Genomic DNA, 17,498 nt, shown 5'->3' with positions numbered 1-17,498 from the left:
TAAGAAGAGTTAAATTGCATTACACATGCATGGTGTTCAGCAACATCCACTGCCCCTCTTTCACTCTCAAAATCAAGATAGACCATAACAAGTAACAATCTAATTATCAAAGTGAAAGGCTGACAAATACTTACTAAATAAAAGCAAACCAATTTAAATAAATTATTTTAAATAATAATTATATCTGCCTATTAAGTAACATTACGAATTAAGTAATTTAATTTTTATAGTTTCTTGTTGGAGTAGTGAGGGTTTTACAAAATTACTCCCACTCACTAACTCATTGCGTTAGCGGAGATGTGTCCGTGTAATACGTCACGTGACCGACACAAGAGACTTACAGAAAAATGGCAGCTGTTGAAAGGTGCGTCTGTTTTTTCATTAAATTCTAAATATTTGACCTTCTTAGCGATAAAATCACTTACTCACGTGTAAGATTAACACTTCAATTTCAATAGTCAGCATACAGCGTCAAATAATAATCGAGCATTTTTGAATGTGGATGTACTGTACTTGTTGGAGAGAGAGAAATTTAATCTTTCTTGCCTAGTTATAACTGGTCGTGTTATTTATGTTTAATTTATTATCATATTATCAATTTATCAGAGAAGTAGAAAAAGTGAGCACTGCTTTGTGAAAGTGATATGTTGATAGTTACCACAACTCAAGATTATAGACCTACACTGTTACATTATTAGTGGTTATTCGTCTCGAACAACTAGCGGCACTTTTGCAACCTCTCTCTCTCTCTCTCTCTCCCTTTTATCACATAGTCTTCGGTTTTATGTGGTGACTTTGAGCAATGTCTCTGCTACTCCAATACAATTGGCAATTCAGTTACTTGTACTTTGGAATGGCAGAGAGATTGATCAAAGTCAGCACATAATTTAATAAGCATTAAAAATTAAAGAGGTATACGGTTTGTGGACGGTGTGTGGGCAAATTTGAAGACTTGATTTTAGCCTTTTGAAAAACAAATGAAATGGATCAGTGTGATTATATTGACTTATATGATATAAAAATGACTGAAACCCTTTAGGTACGTGCTATACTTTCCCTCTCACTAAATCGTGTTTTGTGGAAAGAAAAAATTCAAAGTATAATCATCAGGTTTCAGTAGATTTATAGCAGTGGGCTGAAGTCAAAGTTGATGTAACATTTAAGTGAACCATGATTTCTCATCTTTAAATGGTCTCCAGGAGATAAGCCCTTGTGTGGAGGTAGTGCAGTTGCCCCTGTATTAAATTATATGACAAAAACAAGGATAGAAAAGTTGGAACCACTGATAAAAAATATCTACTGACTTTTTTCTCTTTTTTGTAGAAACAGAGCCAGCAAGTGGGATAATCCTGCTGTTGCATCCAGTGCTCAACGTAGTAGCCTGGAAGCTGCTGCAGAGGCAGCAGCCAAAGTGAATGCCATGTTAATAGCCAAGGGAAAGCTAAAGCCATCACAGTTATCTCAGCCAGCTAGTATACCAACAAAACCAAAAGTAAGAGAAATCTCAGAAGTATTTTGAGAATGGTTTTCAAATGACTTACATGAGGGAGCAATTTTGTATCTTTTCATGTGAACATCTATTTTGGCTTTCTTATCTAGATGTCTGATTTTGGATCTTGCACTTGTTATGGACACAATTGTGTTTTGTTCCTTTTTATCCACTCCATTCAAATTTGGGTTGTTCTGTTTTGCAGACTGGATCACAGCCAAATAGCTTGATAGTTGCTGAGGTAGAAATAAATGATGTTCCTATTGGATGTCGGAACATGCTCACAAGAGGGTCAACACAAGATGAGGTAAAATCACAGAACTCGATTCGAATTTTCATAATTTACTCTTGAGATATACTAGCCTGGATGGGCATCGAAAAATATGCATTTTTAACATCACATGCTGCAAAAGTAATTTAAAAGTAATCATAAAATTCTTCAATGATAGACATGTTTGACAGTTGTTTAATGTAAAGATGTGTAAAGAGGAAGGTTTTATTTGTCTGGATAAAAGTCTATAGTAAATTACTGATGGTGTTATTTTATTGCTAGATATCCAAGATGAGTGGAGCTGCAGTGTCCACCAGGGGGAGATTTATGAACCCAGAGGAGAAGGCAAGACATGCTAACAAGTGAGCTCTTTCTTATATTTTTGAATGTAGAATGATAAGTAATCTGAATATTGTTAAACAGTGTTTTTAGTAAGTTGGTTTGAGATGCTTGAATTATTTGCTTGTAAATTGATCCCAGTAAAATGCTTATGTTTTGTTTGACATAGCTTTGTTTCATGTTGTAACGTCCTCAGTATTAAGATCTGAAATCATCAGTTTGTTACATGATGTTTATGCTTTTTCCAGTGCCAATGATCGTCCTTTGTATTTGTGTGTTCAAGGTGCTACACAAGAGTCAGTTGATAGTAAGTGCATAACAGAGATATTTTAAAAAATGGTTAGATAAAATGTTATATAACTCGTGCTCCAGAAAATAATTTTAGCTTTTAGAGTCAGCAAGGTTGTCAGTGTCTGATTATACATTTACTAACAATCTTTTCATCCTTTCCTGTATTTCAGAAGCAGTAGATAGAATCAAGGAGATAATAGCCAATGGTTACAAGCACAAGGCCCAGAAGATGGCTCAAGCAGCTTTAAAGAACCCCTTGGCAGCTCCCCCAATGCCTGGAGTGCTATCCAGTGTACCGCCCCCTTTACTTAGTCAGCCACCCCCTCCACTCATGTCACTTAACACACAGCCTCCAGGGGTGAGAAGCTCTTTTGATTCTTTCTTTTAGTAAACAATTGTCATAATTTTAGAAGTCAGATGTTTAAATTGTTTGTGGATATGACCAATGGGCTTCCTGATTTGATGTACTTTGAATGTACAAGAAGTAATTTTTTTTTCAGTTATCCTTTGTCCAAGAAAAGTTGTACATTGGTCTGGAGCATGCCCCACCCACTTTTGATGTCAAAAACAAACTTCTTGGTCCAGGGGTAAGTTGGAACCTGAACACTTCTCCATGTATTGATCACATGTCCACAAGTTCATATATATATGTTTGCTTAATTTAAGACAGTGCATATTATATATTCATTTTCATTCAAACCATGTTATTTCTGTCCTAGTGCTCTTTCCTGCAACACATCCAGCTGGAAACTGGAGGCAAAGTGATGCTTCAGGGGAAAGGATCTGGTTACATAGACCCAGCCACAGGAAGGGAGTCCTTTGAGCCCATGCACATATTTATACAGTGAGTTGACTGCTAGGGATTGTAACAATTTGGGAATGTCTATGGTTTTTTGATGTGTTTGTTAACATAGACAGTACAATGACCATGCAAGTTTTCTAGAAAGAATGCTCTGTAAAAGCCTCCATTGCTTTTGATCATGTTAATTGAATGATGAATCAATATGTATTCATTTAATTTGTTACTGCAGTATTCTTAAAAAAAGCTTTTTTTTTCAGGCATGCTAATATGGTGGGTTTACAGCAGACCAAGCAGTTAGCTGCAAACCTTATACAAACAGTAGGTGGAATTTTTGTCTTTTTTTGAATGATCCCTATTTGAATTGATGAGTCAATTTTTTTCATGATTGGACTTCATTTGAATTTTAGCACAAGTTAAGCAGGAATCCACCCACATTTTCTCTCACTTGCCATTTCAGTTTTTGCCTTTTTTTTTTTTCAACATTATAATTCCTTAGATAATTGATCAAAGTGCTCTCTCTCTCATTTCTTAACCATAGGTTGTCGGAATGGAATTTTTTCATCTTAATTAATATGTACGGTTACTGATTTCTTTCTTTTCAGCAGCTGATTTCTTTTTCAAAAAAAATGAATAACAAAAACAAGATATATTTTAGAGAACCATAAGGATGTTTATATGAAAAATTCTCTTTAGGGTAAAGTTATATAAGAATTTACAAATTGTTATATTGATGCATGTTGGCTTGCATTTCTTAGATTACTCTCCAAATCCCAAGGAAGTTATACATAATTAGTAATATACAAGGTTTGTAAATATGTATATGTTTTTATTATCATGTTTGCAAGGGAATGATATGATGGTGGGTCAGATGTAGGAAATACTGTGTGGAATGATTGGTTGATTGTTTCTCCAGTTGTATTCCTTTGATCATAAATGAATGCCTGAAACCTTTTATTCCAAAAAATACAGGCGTTCAATGAGAAACCATTTCAGAGGACGTATTACATATGTTGGGTCATTAAAGGTATCGAAAACTAGGCTGTCTTGATGTTTAAAGCAGGTGAATAGAAAAGAAATATGCCCAGATTGGAATTTGCAGGAATTTCACATTATATGTCTACGGGGTATTTTCCCTAAAACATATAATTTTTGACCAAATAGTTTTTATAACATTCCCTTTCCTTAAAGGAATGCAGTGTGTATGAAATGATGAAATGTGATTAAATGGAAATGTGTCAGTTTTGAAAGAGCAGTGAACTCCACCTCCTGTGAGCTGAGATGGTTGCCAGCCAGTGCTACAGTCACTCAGGTAGTATGTTTCCTCATTCTGGACTTTCCATTTTTTGTTCATCCTCTGTAGGTCAACTGTTTGTCTTGATTTTTACCTTGAAATGCCATGTGAAATCTGTTGTAGGTCCAACAAGAATATGCCCAGTTCCAGCAAGCCTTGGCAGCAATGCCTCCTGCAGTATCACCAGGTACAGCTGCACTGCTAGCAGGCCTACAGCACCAGAGTAAGTCTTTACCACTAATTTCCATGGCAACCAGACATTTCCTGTTTCAGTTCTCGGACAATGGACCTTTCCCATTCTTTTTAGTGAATATAGGTGAAGGAATGTAACTAAAGAAACAACAATCACTTCCCACTTCATGCAGTTTGGATGGCTATTGTACTGTTTCCCTCATGCGAAGACCTGAAAGTAACCTGGATGCCAACTGCCTGAAAGGTCTTTTGGTCAACAATTTAACAACAGATGTTCCCAATGAAGATGCTGTATATGGTGGATTCCTTTGGCTAGAAACTCGTGATGTCCAAAGTTATATCCTTACTCTGAAACAGAGGTTGAGACTAAAGGGTTGCCTGTGTCAAAGATTCATCCTCACAAACTGCTTTGCAAGATATGTATGTGGTTTTATATTACCATTAAAAGACAGTCAAAACCTTGATTGATTTTACTTTCTTTGGGAAATGCATTTTTTGTTTCTCTTTCAGATGTTTGTTTTACATTATTCAGTACTGTTGTCAAAAATAACAGACAAACTGAATGGTGCAATGGCTATTATCTAATTGTTATTCCAGCCCAATGATGCTTTTCTCATTTTTAATAGCTATCTTTTTGCATGTATGTTAATTCACAATGTAGATAGTTTATTTAGACTAAGCATTCTTCTGTTCTGCACCTATTATTGATCTGAAGATGTGCTCTGTGTTTTTGAACAAATTAAGGGGCTGGAGGTGAGAAGTAGATAGTTTATATGTTAAAAGCAAAGCATGTTTTTTTTAAATATTTTTGGTGCTTGATTATTTGTGTAGAAGCAAGTTGTCTGCTGTCCCCTCTTGCCTCTCCCTGTTCTTTCCCAGGTGTCACTTTGCATACAATCTTCAGTAACTGCAGTAAGATGGTGCTTCTACACAGCAATCCAAGTGCTTTTGGAAGTCTTTACACTTCAATATTAGTTGCCTAATTGAACTTGCTGCTTCCAATTAACACCATATGTAATGTGTTTTTATTCCTGGTAATATGTTATATTTAGGTTGATTTTAAGTTTCTGACAATAATTCACTAATTAAACATAGAATTTTTTTTAAACATTTTAACTCAGAATTGAGGGAAGACTGCTCAAGACACCAGCCATCCATATTTAATGATTTTGAAGGAGTACCCTACCCGACAACTTAAAGGAATATCAAAAGATATTTTATTCCTGTCTGTATTTTTGTCCATCATTTATTGGTATTCAAGAAAGAATATTTCTCTGTTTGGCACAAACAGATTATGGATGTCCCTTTCTTTAACACTGATTTATATCAAGGAATGCAAGAAGACTACTCAATTACAGCTGCCTGATCAATTTTAGGTATTCACTGCTAATGGATGCGCATGTTTGTGGAGAAAAAGACTTCCAATTCAATGGGAAACTGTCAAAAAGACAGCAGTAATGGCAAGATCGAAGCATGCTAGGGACTGACAAAATGATTTTTCACAGCTTCTACCATTGCAATTATTGCTGTACAGTATCTTTCATTTGATATACAAAATGAAAACTGTGTAAAGTCACATGAATAATGTTTTGTTTGTATGTTTGTGAATTCCTGTTGCTTTTATTTGAAAAGGTGAAACCACTGTTGACATGTACTGTCTGTGTCATCCTGCTTTCTGTTGTTTTTTTCTCACTGACATATGTTCCCCTGTTTCAGCATCTGTTGCAGGCCAGAGTTTGATTGCCCCACCTGGGTTAGGATTGACACATGTGGCACAGCTACCCACTTCAGGTGATTACAATTCTGCTGTTGTGTTCAAATGATGTTTATGCATGCAGCATAAATTTTGTAGGAATCGATTATGAACTGCCTGGGGCATTCTAATTTTATGTTAAGGTGGTGTTAATATGAATCTGCATTTAAAAGATTCATTCTGTGGTAGTGGCACTGAAATAAAATCAATTGTAACTGAGTGGTAAGCAGTGCATGTTTCCAAATGAAAGCAAAACATCTAAAAATGTCAAATAAACTGTTGGAACAGAGTTTTATTACTATATGTGATGGCCATCATTGGTTGATTCCAGTGGCAACTAGTATACCCAGCCTACTGAGCACTCCAGTCATACCCTCCAGCAGCCTGGGAATGCCAGTGTCCGGCCCCTCTCTGATGTCCACTCTGGCCTCTCTGCTCCAGCCAGGCTCAACACTAACCACTTCACTGGCACCTTCCTCTGTACCATCACTGCTGGCACAGTCAGAAAGTATGTATTCCAGGGAATGTAGTATGCTTATGCAAAGCTCATTACTCAAGAATGGATTTTGCCTACTTGAGAATATATCTAGCTGTCTACTGGCTGTATCAGGAAAACTGTAAATGTGAAAAGTGATCATGTAAAGCATGGAATAAAGAAAATTCTAATTGCTAATACTGAGGAGTTTATCATACTTCTTCCGGATTGCTGAATTACTTAATAATAATTTATCCTTCTTAAATATTATGACATACATAAAGATTTTTTATCATTTTTCTTTCAGATTTGCTCACAGCGGCCACTTCATTGAATCAAATCTTGTCCAAGCCTCCGCCCCCTCTAGTCAATCACCCACATATATTACCACCACCCAGGGAACTGTCACCTGGGCTGCAGTCAAATGATCCAAGATTAAGTAAGTTATAGACAAGAAGATTTTTAAGAGAAAGAAAAACACTTATATAGTAGTATCAAAATTGTATTTTGTAGGAACAAATTTACTTAATACTGTGATAAAAAGGAAGGAGCACTCATTTAAAATTGAACCAGAAAGAAGCATGGTAGCATGATTGTTGTCTGGTTTGGTCATTTATTATCATGGTGTTGTATTGGAAATTGTTTTCTTCAGGCACCGGTGTTTTAGGGGGAATGCCTGATGTATCCCAGTCTCCGCTATTACAAAGTCCAGCCAGTGTCAGTCTTAGCCAGCAGCTCAATGATGCTGTCAACCAGCTCAACCAGATCACACGCATAAGACAACAACAACAAGAACAGTTACAGCAACAGCAGCACCAGTTACAGCAACAACAACAACAGTTGCAACAACAGCAAGTAAGTGGACAAATTCTGTATTGTTTGAGTAATCACTAAAGGGTCTAATTGCTAACTTTTATAGCAGAATTATTTAAATGTTTTATTTGTGGTAGTGTTATGTTTCCCATGTAACATCATTTTCTATGAAATATATGGCATTAAATTCAACTAAATTTTTATGCAATTTTATTTGACATTTACATTCAGGTCCAGCAACAAATCCAAGGGGGTGGTCAGCAAATATTGCAGCAGGCAGCACCTCAGCAGTTCCAACAGTTACAACAACAGATACAGCAACAACAACAACAACAGCAGATGCAGGCAGGCTTGGGTCAGATGGGCCCCAGTGGTCCAGCACCTCAGGCCAGTGTGGCCTCCAATCTTCCAGGGAGCCCAGGGCACAGTAATGGTGGGGATGGGTTCCCCTCGGGCCTGCCTCCTTATTATAATAACTTTGCTGGCATGCAGAGGGAGATGGAGCAGCAGCAGCAACAGCAGCAGCCACACAAGAGGAGGTTTACAGAGGAGAAACAGGAGGAGAAATTACCAGAGGGGTTGCTGGGATATCAGGTTTGTTGACATAGGAATAATAGTTTGTGCAAAGAGTAATACTGAGGACGCTTCCTTAGTGTTTTCTTAAAGCCATCATAATATGTCAAATACATCACCTTAAAGATTTTGAGATTGTAAAAAAAAATAATAAAATAAATAAATGTTTTCACCAATGTCATTGAATACTATAATTTTGATAAAAAAGTTTTATTGTTGGATATGTGCTCTTTCAGCATGGTCCAACACACCTGGTGAACTTGGTAGCATCTGGGCCACCCCCACCCCCACCATCATCACAGGCAGGACCACAACAGCCACAGCAACAACACTTTGGTATCACTCCGCCCCCACCACCTCCACCACCCCCAGAGGAGTTGAGGTACAGTTGATACAGAAAAGATCAGATGTGTAGTTGTCTCGGCATGAAATACTTTTCAAGTGCCCCACATTATAAATCCTATCATTTGGACATTTATTAGCTAGAAAGTAGCTTAAACTGTCATTGTCTTTTTACTTAGGTTGATGGTTCATTAATATAAGATGTAGAAAGGAGTTGCAGAGAAATGATCATGATATTTGCTTATGAATTGCAGTATAAAACAAATAGAAATTGTGACAGAAGTAAAAATGAGTGCAAGTTTCTCTAATGGGTGGAGGGTTAAGAAAGTGATCTATGTACAGGGCTCACATAATCACTGATACACCCCTCCAAAATAAAACTGCTGGGAGAACAATCTTCTGACTGCTAGTTACATATCAGGAGGCTACTTTTCAGCACACAAAACAAATATAAGATATGCCAGATATCCATATCCTTAATTGCATTTGAAGATTCAAAACAGCTTCAAATGATATGAATAGTTACACCAGAATTTGTAATTCCATGCCATATGTCATTTTTGCAGGCAAAATCAAGACAGTCTGCTAATGCCACCACCCCCTCCACCTCCCCTAGGAGCCTTACAAGATCAAGGTAGTTGTAATATTTGCTTCCCACAAACTGAGAAATGGTTGCGTTTACCAGTTATTACTTTTTTTTCATCTGTAAATTGAAACTTTATCATTTGCAATTGCCATTTCCTGGGAACTGAAGGGATGTGATTCTCTTGATAAAATCTTAAATGGGCAATACCCTGAACAATCACATCCCTGAAATGACTAATGTTAATTCTGATGTTTTTCATATTTTTGGTTGAAATTGATGAAATTGTACAATTTACCTTTACAGCAGTGGAGCCCCAGAGAAAGCGTATGAAGGGAGCTTTGCGTAATGTCACAGCATATGGATCAGATGATGAGGAAGACACTGATGTGAACTCGACAATGAGGCAGCAACACAGAGAAGCTGCAAAGTATGCTTTCAATCAGTACTCTAGCAAACCCCAAATATATGGCCAACCAGGCCAGCCACACTTTACTAGTCAAGAACAGTTTGAACAGAGTCAGTTTGCTGTCCAGCAGCAACAACAAGGGGGCCAGTTCACACAAAGTCAGTTTGGACAACCACAACAGCCACAGTTTAATCCACAGCAGCCATTTGGACCACAGTTTACACAGCCACAGGGACCAGGTCTACCCCTGTCACAGCAACTGCCTCAGTCACATCAGCCGCCGCCACCACCACCACAGCAGCAAGGCCAAGCATTTGCTGCTGGGAATTCAACACAGTTTGGAGGACAGAACCCAGAGCATTTTGGAAGGTCAAGCCCCCAAGACACGTATGTTCAGCAGAGGCCAGTGACTGTATCATCCCCTGGGTTCCAGATACCACCTCCTACAATGCCTTTCTGGATGACACCTAACTGATGTAATAGCAGGGGCTAGTGACTGTATCATCCCCATGGTTCCAGATACCACCACCTACAATGCCTTTCTGGATGACACCTAACTGATTTAATAGCAGGGCTAGTGACTGTAGCATCCCCAGGGTTCCAGATGCCACCCCCTTCTATGCCTTTCTGGATGACACCTAACTGACAGTGCAATTGACTTGTATATTGATAATGCATGAGCAATTATAAATCAAAAGCGTTTATTTGAATGTTCAGTTGGATGTCAGGGAAATGATAAGGTGTGAAGTTTGAAAAGAGAAGAGTTATGTTTTTTGTACAAACCATGTTCTATAGAAAAGTAGCTAATTTCTGCAGGAAAAAAAATGTACAAAGCATTATAATCCATTTCCCATTGTAATGTTAACTAGCTGCTCAGATTTGCGCCTATCGTTTCTGTAATTTTACTATATATGTTGTTCTTTTATCGTAAAAGTACATCATGCTATTTATTTCATCCGTGTAAGCCAACATTGAAAAAATAAGATCCTGACAATAAATTATAGATTGCAGATATGTACCAAAGCAATTTGAAGAGCATTCAGAATCAAAGTTTGATGCTTACATTTGTATAAAATGTAAATATAACAATTATGATATAATTAAACTTCCCTTGTTGTGACTTGTTATTTCGAATTTCTGAAACTTGAAAGATGGTATTAATATTTTTCGAAGTTTACAGAACATTTCCAGTTATTAATTTAAGAGGAATTAAATTAATCTGAGGAAAGTTCTATAACTCGTTGCTAAGAATTTTTTTCCAATTCCCTTACAAAAATTTACACGATTGGCTAGCGGAAGAAGCCGTCAATATCTGCGTGATTGAAGTGGTATGTAGGGCTCTGATGCATGATCCAGATGTCAACTTTCCAAAAATCGTAATAGAAATAATACATCTTCCAGTTTTTGAATTCTCTTGATAAACATCTGGAATGTTATTCATGTAGTTTATCGCTTACTGAGCTACGTTTTAGTTCTTATAGGAAAAGGGAGAATATTGTCATTTATTGTAAAACGTACGTAACAATGATCCATCGTTAAATTTAACATTAAAAGGTTAATTCATGTTTATCTCCAACATTTACTGATAGATTAAAAAAAAAAAACAGCACCGGTTACTATTCTATGTTAGGTTATTTTTCAGAAGAAAAGTAGGTATGACACAGAAAATCGACTGAAACTGATGAAAAACGTAACCTACTGGGAATGAAGAGCACAACTAACACATTGCAAAATGGTTGCAGCATTGTGATCGTATTTTAATGCAAGACTGCAGTGCCGAACTCTAAAATTATGTGCTTTCATACACTTCTTTAGTTGTATTCAATTCACTTTTAAACAAATTATGTTCTGACTCCTAAAATGAGTTTCTCCTGTCTGAAAATACCCTTAAATCTTCGGGGACGCACTTATGTGAGGTGTGGTCACTTATTCACTGGTCATTCGCAATGCCATGTTTAATCAATACAGAATAAAAAATATGAGAACGGGGCTCGGGCGTTTTGAAGAATATGGCACAGATACGTCGAGTTTTCCCCCTAAATCTCTACCATATTGTTGCTTGCTGGCAGCAAAGATAGTCACTTTGTTTTTCATATGGTTTACAACTGAAGAAAACGTATTTATTTTCAAAGTTCTTTTTAGATTACACTAGCGATTTAACTCCTTTTCGCCTGAATATCTACAGGTTACAGAGCGTATCGGTAGGATACCGCATGTTAATGGAGTTAGTAATGACCTAAGAGATCTGTCCAAAGGGATTGCCAACTAAAATTCAATTTACGTTGAGCAAAAGTAGGCAATTTGGACGTACTAGGAACATGTTCTTGCTAGACCTTTGCTTGATGTCCATATATAACGGGGTGTGCGTCCTTTGTATCAAAGCAGTAAATATCCTGTTTAAGTTGGACAAGTTCCTGGAATTAGGGCTATAATCCCGCCGGAAAACTTGAAGGCATTTGGACAACCTTATTTTACAACCTTAATTATCATATAGCCTACACTTTTCTCCTACAGCTAGGGTCAGGCTACTCTCTGACCACAGTGTGTGGTCAGAGTAGTATTGTGTTGCAAAATCATTATATCGCTGATACCTTAATTTTGTGTGCTATTTTAGAAGCCCCTGGCGTCAGAGGTCAGGACCAGGAATCCCATGTCACAACTACATGGCATTCTGAATTATTCAATAGTCAGTGTATTGTCCACTTGGGGTTTATTGTACAAATGAATGCAGCGCTTAATATTTCGTAGTCTCGTAGACTGGTGCAGCCTCTCTCCAAGTGTTTATAACATTTTTTTATAAGGAAAGGGCATCGTCCCACACATGATTTTGAACAAGTGTCCGATGATGATGGATGACTAGATTCACAATTTGCCTATTAGATAAAAAACGAGTCGCAATATTAGTGCCTACCTAGAACAAAATGTTGTAAGTAGTGGGAGTGACACTGCAGTCGGGTAAAAGAACAATGTGTCAGTGGGTTGGGATGACATTTTTGGTATACTTCAGGGAATACGTCATGATAGATCGAGAAATAAGATTGAAAGGAGCTTGTAAATTAGTGATCTTTTTAAAGAACTAACAGGAAAAACTTGGTAATACCAATTTCTGGGGCTATTTTTTTTATTTTAGAGGGGGCTGTTATGTGAAAATAAAAGAAAAGGATACAAGATGTAGTTTCCACTTACGCTCTTCGTAAGTGGGTTGTTGTACATAACAGTGTGAAGATATTGATCGTCAGAATTCACAGAAAATTCACAATTGTCTCTTAACACATCAGCATGAAGAAGAAATTTCCAAACTTAAATCTGATTTAGAAATGTTGCCTGTGTCACTTACAAAACCCATGAGTGTGATTACATTGGCGTTGTTCGATTGCTTGTCAATATGTGGTACCGCCTCGAGGACTAGATTAGATTTGCCACGGGCACCGTACGATGAAATCTTACATGATTTTCCGTGCGATTTTCTTGACATCGTAAGTGGCTAAGGGAGAGTACCTACCAGTTTACATTTTGAACGGGTGCAATCCCATTTCTCCGACATGACCTTGAGGTAAGGTAGGGAAAATCGGTTTGTCGGTTGAGAGTGATCATACGGAGCCCTTTCAGTCTGAGTGCAGTTGCCGTGCACCCTCTACGTGTCTTCTTTGAAGATCGATACGTTGTCTGTAGGCTACAATCCCTCTTCGTTTTTAGCCCCCACATGGTCAGAATAAGAAAACACACGACTTCAAATTCTTAGAAATGCAATAACGCTTAGTTTCACTATCGTTCTACCCCCAAAGCACCAAAGGTGGAAAGTAGAGAGACAAAAACGGAATCGACCATTCCGATCATTGCGATTCCACCGAACAATGCCCCCACGGGAACTGTTCAGTGTCAACTACGATGAAATTGGTACAGCCTACTATACAAGCAAACGATTAATAAATTGTCAAAAGTTTAGGCTTGATTGCGAAGGCCGAGAATCCGTTCGATTTCGGACGGCTCACGCCTACCTCCGTACAAAATCGATGCACAGGCAATATTCGGGCACCGACTTCGGACGACAAATGTTAACTACAACTGCATATACGCTAAGCATTGCGACAATTTACATATTAGGGGACTTAAAATTACATTTACGTGACATACATTGACCCACTTATTTCAACTCAAATTGTGCTTAATTTAATTACGTTTTTTACTGACCCGTTTTCAGTCGACTAGTTAATCCATCATTCACGAAAAAACCGCAACTGAACTTGACATTTAGATGTGGAGTCCTAGAAACATTTCCTCACAGGAATCAAAGATAATTAACTATGTTATTTGTTGCCCTTTTTCTGCCTGCAGGAAACGTTTAATCTTATTTCATAGCTGATACAAGGAAGGAGGCCAGGACGGCCACCTTGGAATTGATCTGCTAGAATCAAAATGATCATATCTTGGTCACCTTCCAAGATCAGGACGTTCTGTCTTGATTGTTGATCTGTGTGTCTGTCATCAGACAACATTGCACAGGGTTATGCTAAATTTCTACCTTTTAATTACTTCTCTCTTTGAAAAAATGCTTAGATAAATCAAGTGCATGACAGGTTGTATGTAAGTCATAACCAACAGGTAGCAGTTTTTGCATATCTCAGTATAACTCTCTGATGGCGCTGAAAAGATTACAGAACCAGTGGAGTATCTTAAGGTAAAAGTTGATATAAGGGCAACAGCAGGATAATACTACTGAAATTGTGTTACTAGTAGAGATCAAGCCCGAAATCACAGAGCTCTCTGCAGTTTGCTGATAAAATGACAACTCAATAAGAAATGAAAAAGGCCTTGCGCTTCATCTTAGACTGGGCTCTGTTTCTCGTTGAACACAAAGTAGGTTTAACGTACTCAGCTCTGGAAAGATTTTTATTTAGACAAACTTTTTTAACATGTCATCGTTTACAAAACAGGCCCCTAGATTGATGATACACAGTAAACAGACTTAAAGATGTGCTTAGGTTGTGTTCAGATTTGGAATTAAACATGGAATTCAAGATACCTCTGAATTTTTTTCGAACTACTTGACAGCTACTTGCTGGACCCCGATATCATTTTATTTGCTAAATAATAGAGATATATTGTAGGAGTCAAGATCAGAATACACGAACTCACGCCAATGGATATTGTAGAATAACTAATTGCTGATAACTATTGGCGTTCCCTAGAGACCTAGACAGCTGTGTTTTCTAAGAGATTGTAAAACATGTTCAGTTTGAGATATTGGACCTTTAACTTGACATCTTATTGGATATATTTATATAGAGATTTTCACTAATAAATAAAAATAAAAATAAAAATTCACTAAAAAATAGAAATAAATAGAAGCAAAAATATGCAAAGTGAATTTATGGTATTTTATCAACATTTGGGTGCTGGTTTTACAAAATAACTACAGACGTAATTTGGTCCTAACTTTTAGAGCAAAATTTAAGCCTACTTTGACCCCAAATAAATCACCGGTAGTCCAATTGAATGAAATATTGCGCCCATTAACTACACTAAGAAACATGGTTAATGTTTCAGACCAAGACTTACTCTATTTAAATGGATTAATAGGAGTTTATCTTACTGTTAAACTGAAGTAGATCAAATTTTTGTTCTTCAGGTTCAAATCTGTTTTCGGATTCTGTTGTGAAACCTCAGGTGTACTATGAATTTGAAGTAACTTTTGGGCACAAAAATTATCATTTAACCCCTTGTCTTGATTTCAGTATGTCTTTAAGAATTTAAAGTGCAACTTCGCATTGGCATCGTTGTTTAACTATAACATGTAGGCCCTACTGCCGAGGTTCAAAAAAGATAATTTATGAGCTCCATCATTTTCCTACAAAAATATCATACCGTCACTTACAGTTTAGTCCAAATTGTTTTCCAATCAATTCCTCATTTTTGTTGTAGGCTCAGGCCTACCTTTTTATGGCTGTTCAGAAACCGATTTCCTTGATTTAGATGTCATTAACGGAGGCAGCGTGACGCTGCATAGGGCTCAGCCAATCCCATGTGATGTTTGTATATCACAAACAACAAGACCAGCAGTGTAGCCTGCTCAGCCAGACGACTACATGAGCTGTAGGGATGTAGAGTTTTACATCGAGAATTGTTCGCAGTAACATATATAGCGAGCATTGCTGCGTACTTCTGTCACACATGCTATCTAAGTATGTCTTCTAACAAGACAGCCACGTGCTACTACAACGAGCAGCATGTCCAAGTAAGTTGGGACAACGTAAGGGATGATTTCGATGAATTTATGCTTTCTTTTGACGAGTACAAACTGTCGGGGACGTTCTACATGTGGTTTTTACCCGCATTAGTTCTACTCGGAACAATTGGTAACTTTTTGTCACTCCTGGTGGTGAGCAAAGACAAATTTATTCGGCAACATTCGGCATCTGTGTATATAGCTGTGATGGCTGTAATGGACACCCTCGTGCTATATGTCAGTGCGTTCCGGCTCTGGGTCGGGAAAATCACGGAGGAGGACTTAAAGATGAAGAGTGATTTATTGTGCTCAATTATTGGTGGATTTTTGTACCATTTCACGAGACATTTTGCTGTCTGGTGCGTTGTTGCAATCACCATGGAGCGTCTGTTACTGGTTATATTTCCAACAAAGTGTTCTGCCAAAAACGGCAAGAAGCGTGCCATAATTACGATAGCAGTTTTAGGCGTGTGTTTGGCGATATTTGACTCATCTACACTTTTCACATACACAATAGTTGAAGAATGTTTCAAGTTTAACTCCGATTCTGACAAACTACAGCTTCATTATCGTTGTTTCACTGACGAGGCGCGGAAAATTTGGCCCTGGATGGACATGGTCGCCTATGCATTCTTACCATTGTCACTCTTGGTTCCAATGAACATTGTCTTAGTGGTCAACCTAGCACAGTTGGACAAAAGACGACAGCAAAACTTTTCGTCCTCTCTCACCAGGCAAACTTCAAGAAACAGTCTGAATACGGACAGCGGGGAACAAAGAGAACGCCAGAAGCGCCGCGATGCGCGTGGATATTTCACCATGATTCCAATCATAGTCAGCATTGCATATATACTGCTAGTCTTCCCAATGACGGTCATAGAGGTAGTGTATGCAGATATCACAAACGTGGACAAGCATTCCGTGGCGAAGATTAGACTGGCGCGGAGCATTTGCTTCATGCTTATGTACACAAATCACTCAATTAATTTCATTTTGTACGTTGCAACAGGACGTACGTTCCGTTTGAAATTGATTGATATCTTCGGATTTAATTGTAGAAAAGTTACGGTGAGTCAACTTTCGTCAGACGAAATGGGAACGTTCCGAGAGTCTCCGCCAAAAAATCATAATTCGGGCATGGTTCCTTAATTCAGATTATATAAAATTTCAATACAGTGCTCATGGGATAATACTGACATTGAAGACGCACGTTTGGCAAGCTAGTCATATATCCTGAGATCATCTTAATTAATCACTGTTCTCATTGAAAAATTTTCTCATTGAAAAAGTTCCAATATGTCATGTAGGACTGTTACCATGAGATGAAATTCACAAGCACGAATGAAAAGTACAAATTATTAACAAATGGCCAATTTTCAAAATTATCGTACAATTTACGTCTTGTTGGTGTCATTTTTTTTAAAGGTCGATATCGAGCAGTGGCACTAATCTTAACCTTTGGGGACATCCGTTTATCATAATAAATTTGCATGGCTGTATATTATTATGTTTGTCCGTTTATGCGCAAAACGTTAAGGTACCTTTCCCACGTATTTACTTCGAAGCTCAAAATCGCAGATCCTTCTTCAAATTGTTCTGGAACCGGAGAGTGAATAGCTTGACCTCAGCTTTCCCCAAATATTATTATT

At 37.6% G+C, this 17,498-nt stretch overlaps 1 protein-coding gene across 3 annotated transcripts; it reads left to right on the top strand.

Annotated features, from left to right (window-relative positions):
• Nucleotides 1–274: 274 nt before the first annotated feature.
• Nucleotides 275–10,728, top strand: LOC106158463 (uncharacterized). 3 transcript variants are annotated; one of them, XM_087002952.1, is made up of 19 exons: nucleotides 275–364; nucleotides 1,324–1,492; nucleotides 1,695–1,796; nucleotides 2,043–2,122; nucleotides 2,348–2,406; nucleotides 2,561–2,748; nucleotides 2,891–2,977; nucleotides 3,110–3,234; nucleotides 3,450–3,510; nucleotides 4,607–4,706; nucleotides 6,392–6,466; nucleotides 6,760–6,936; nucleotides 7,211–7,342; nucleotides 7,556–7,758; nucleotides 7,948–8,310; nucleotides 8,526–8,671; nucleotides 9,198–9,265; nucleotides 9,521–10,090; nucleotides 10,177–10,728. In XM_087002952.1, exons 1-19 carry the CDS (start codon nucleotides 348–350, stop codon nucleotides 10,182–10,184), a joined length of 2,730 nt encoding a protein of 909 aa, XP_086859078.1. In that variant the 5' UTR covers nucleotides 275–347; the 3' UTR covers nucleotides 10,185–10,728. The 3 variants fall into 3 exon arrangements, with proteins under 3 accessions (XP_086859078.1, XP_013389914.2, XP_013389913.2); XM_013534460.2 differs by having other exon boundaries at nucleotides 9,524–10,728; XM_013534459.2 differs by having other exon boundaries at nucleotides 9,521–10,728.
• Nucleotides 10,729–17,498: the final 6,770 nt, after the last annotated feature.

This window comes from Lingula anatina, chromosome 1 (genome assembly GCF_051362555.1).
Source record: "Lingula anatina isolate TDL-2025a chromosome 1, LinAna3.0, whole genome shotgun sequence".
Lineage (NCBI taxonomy): Eukaryota > Metazoa > Brachiopoda > Lingulata > Lingulida > Lingulidae > Lingula > Lingula anatina.
This window is presented reverse-complemented; position numbering and strand designations above follow the sequence as displayed.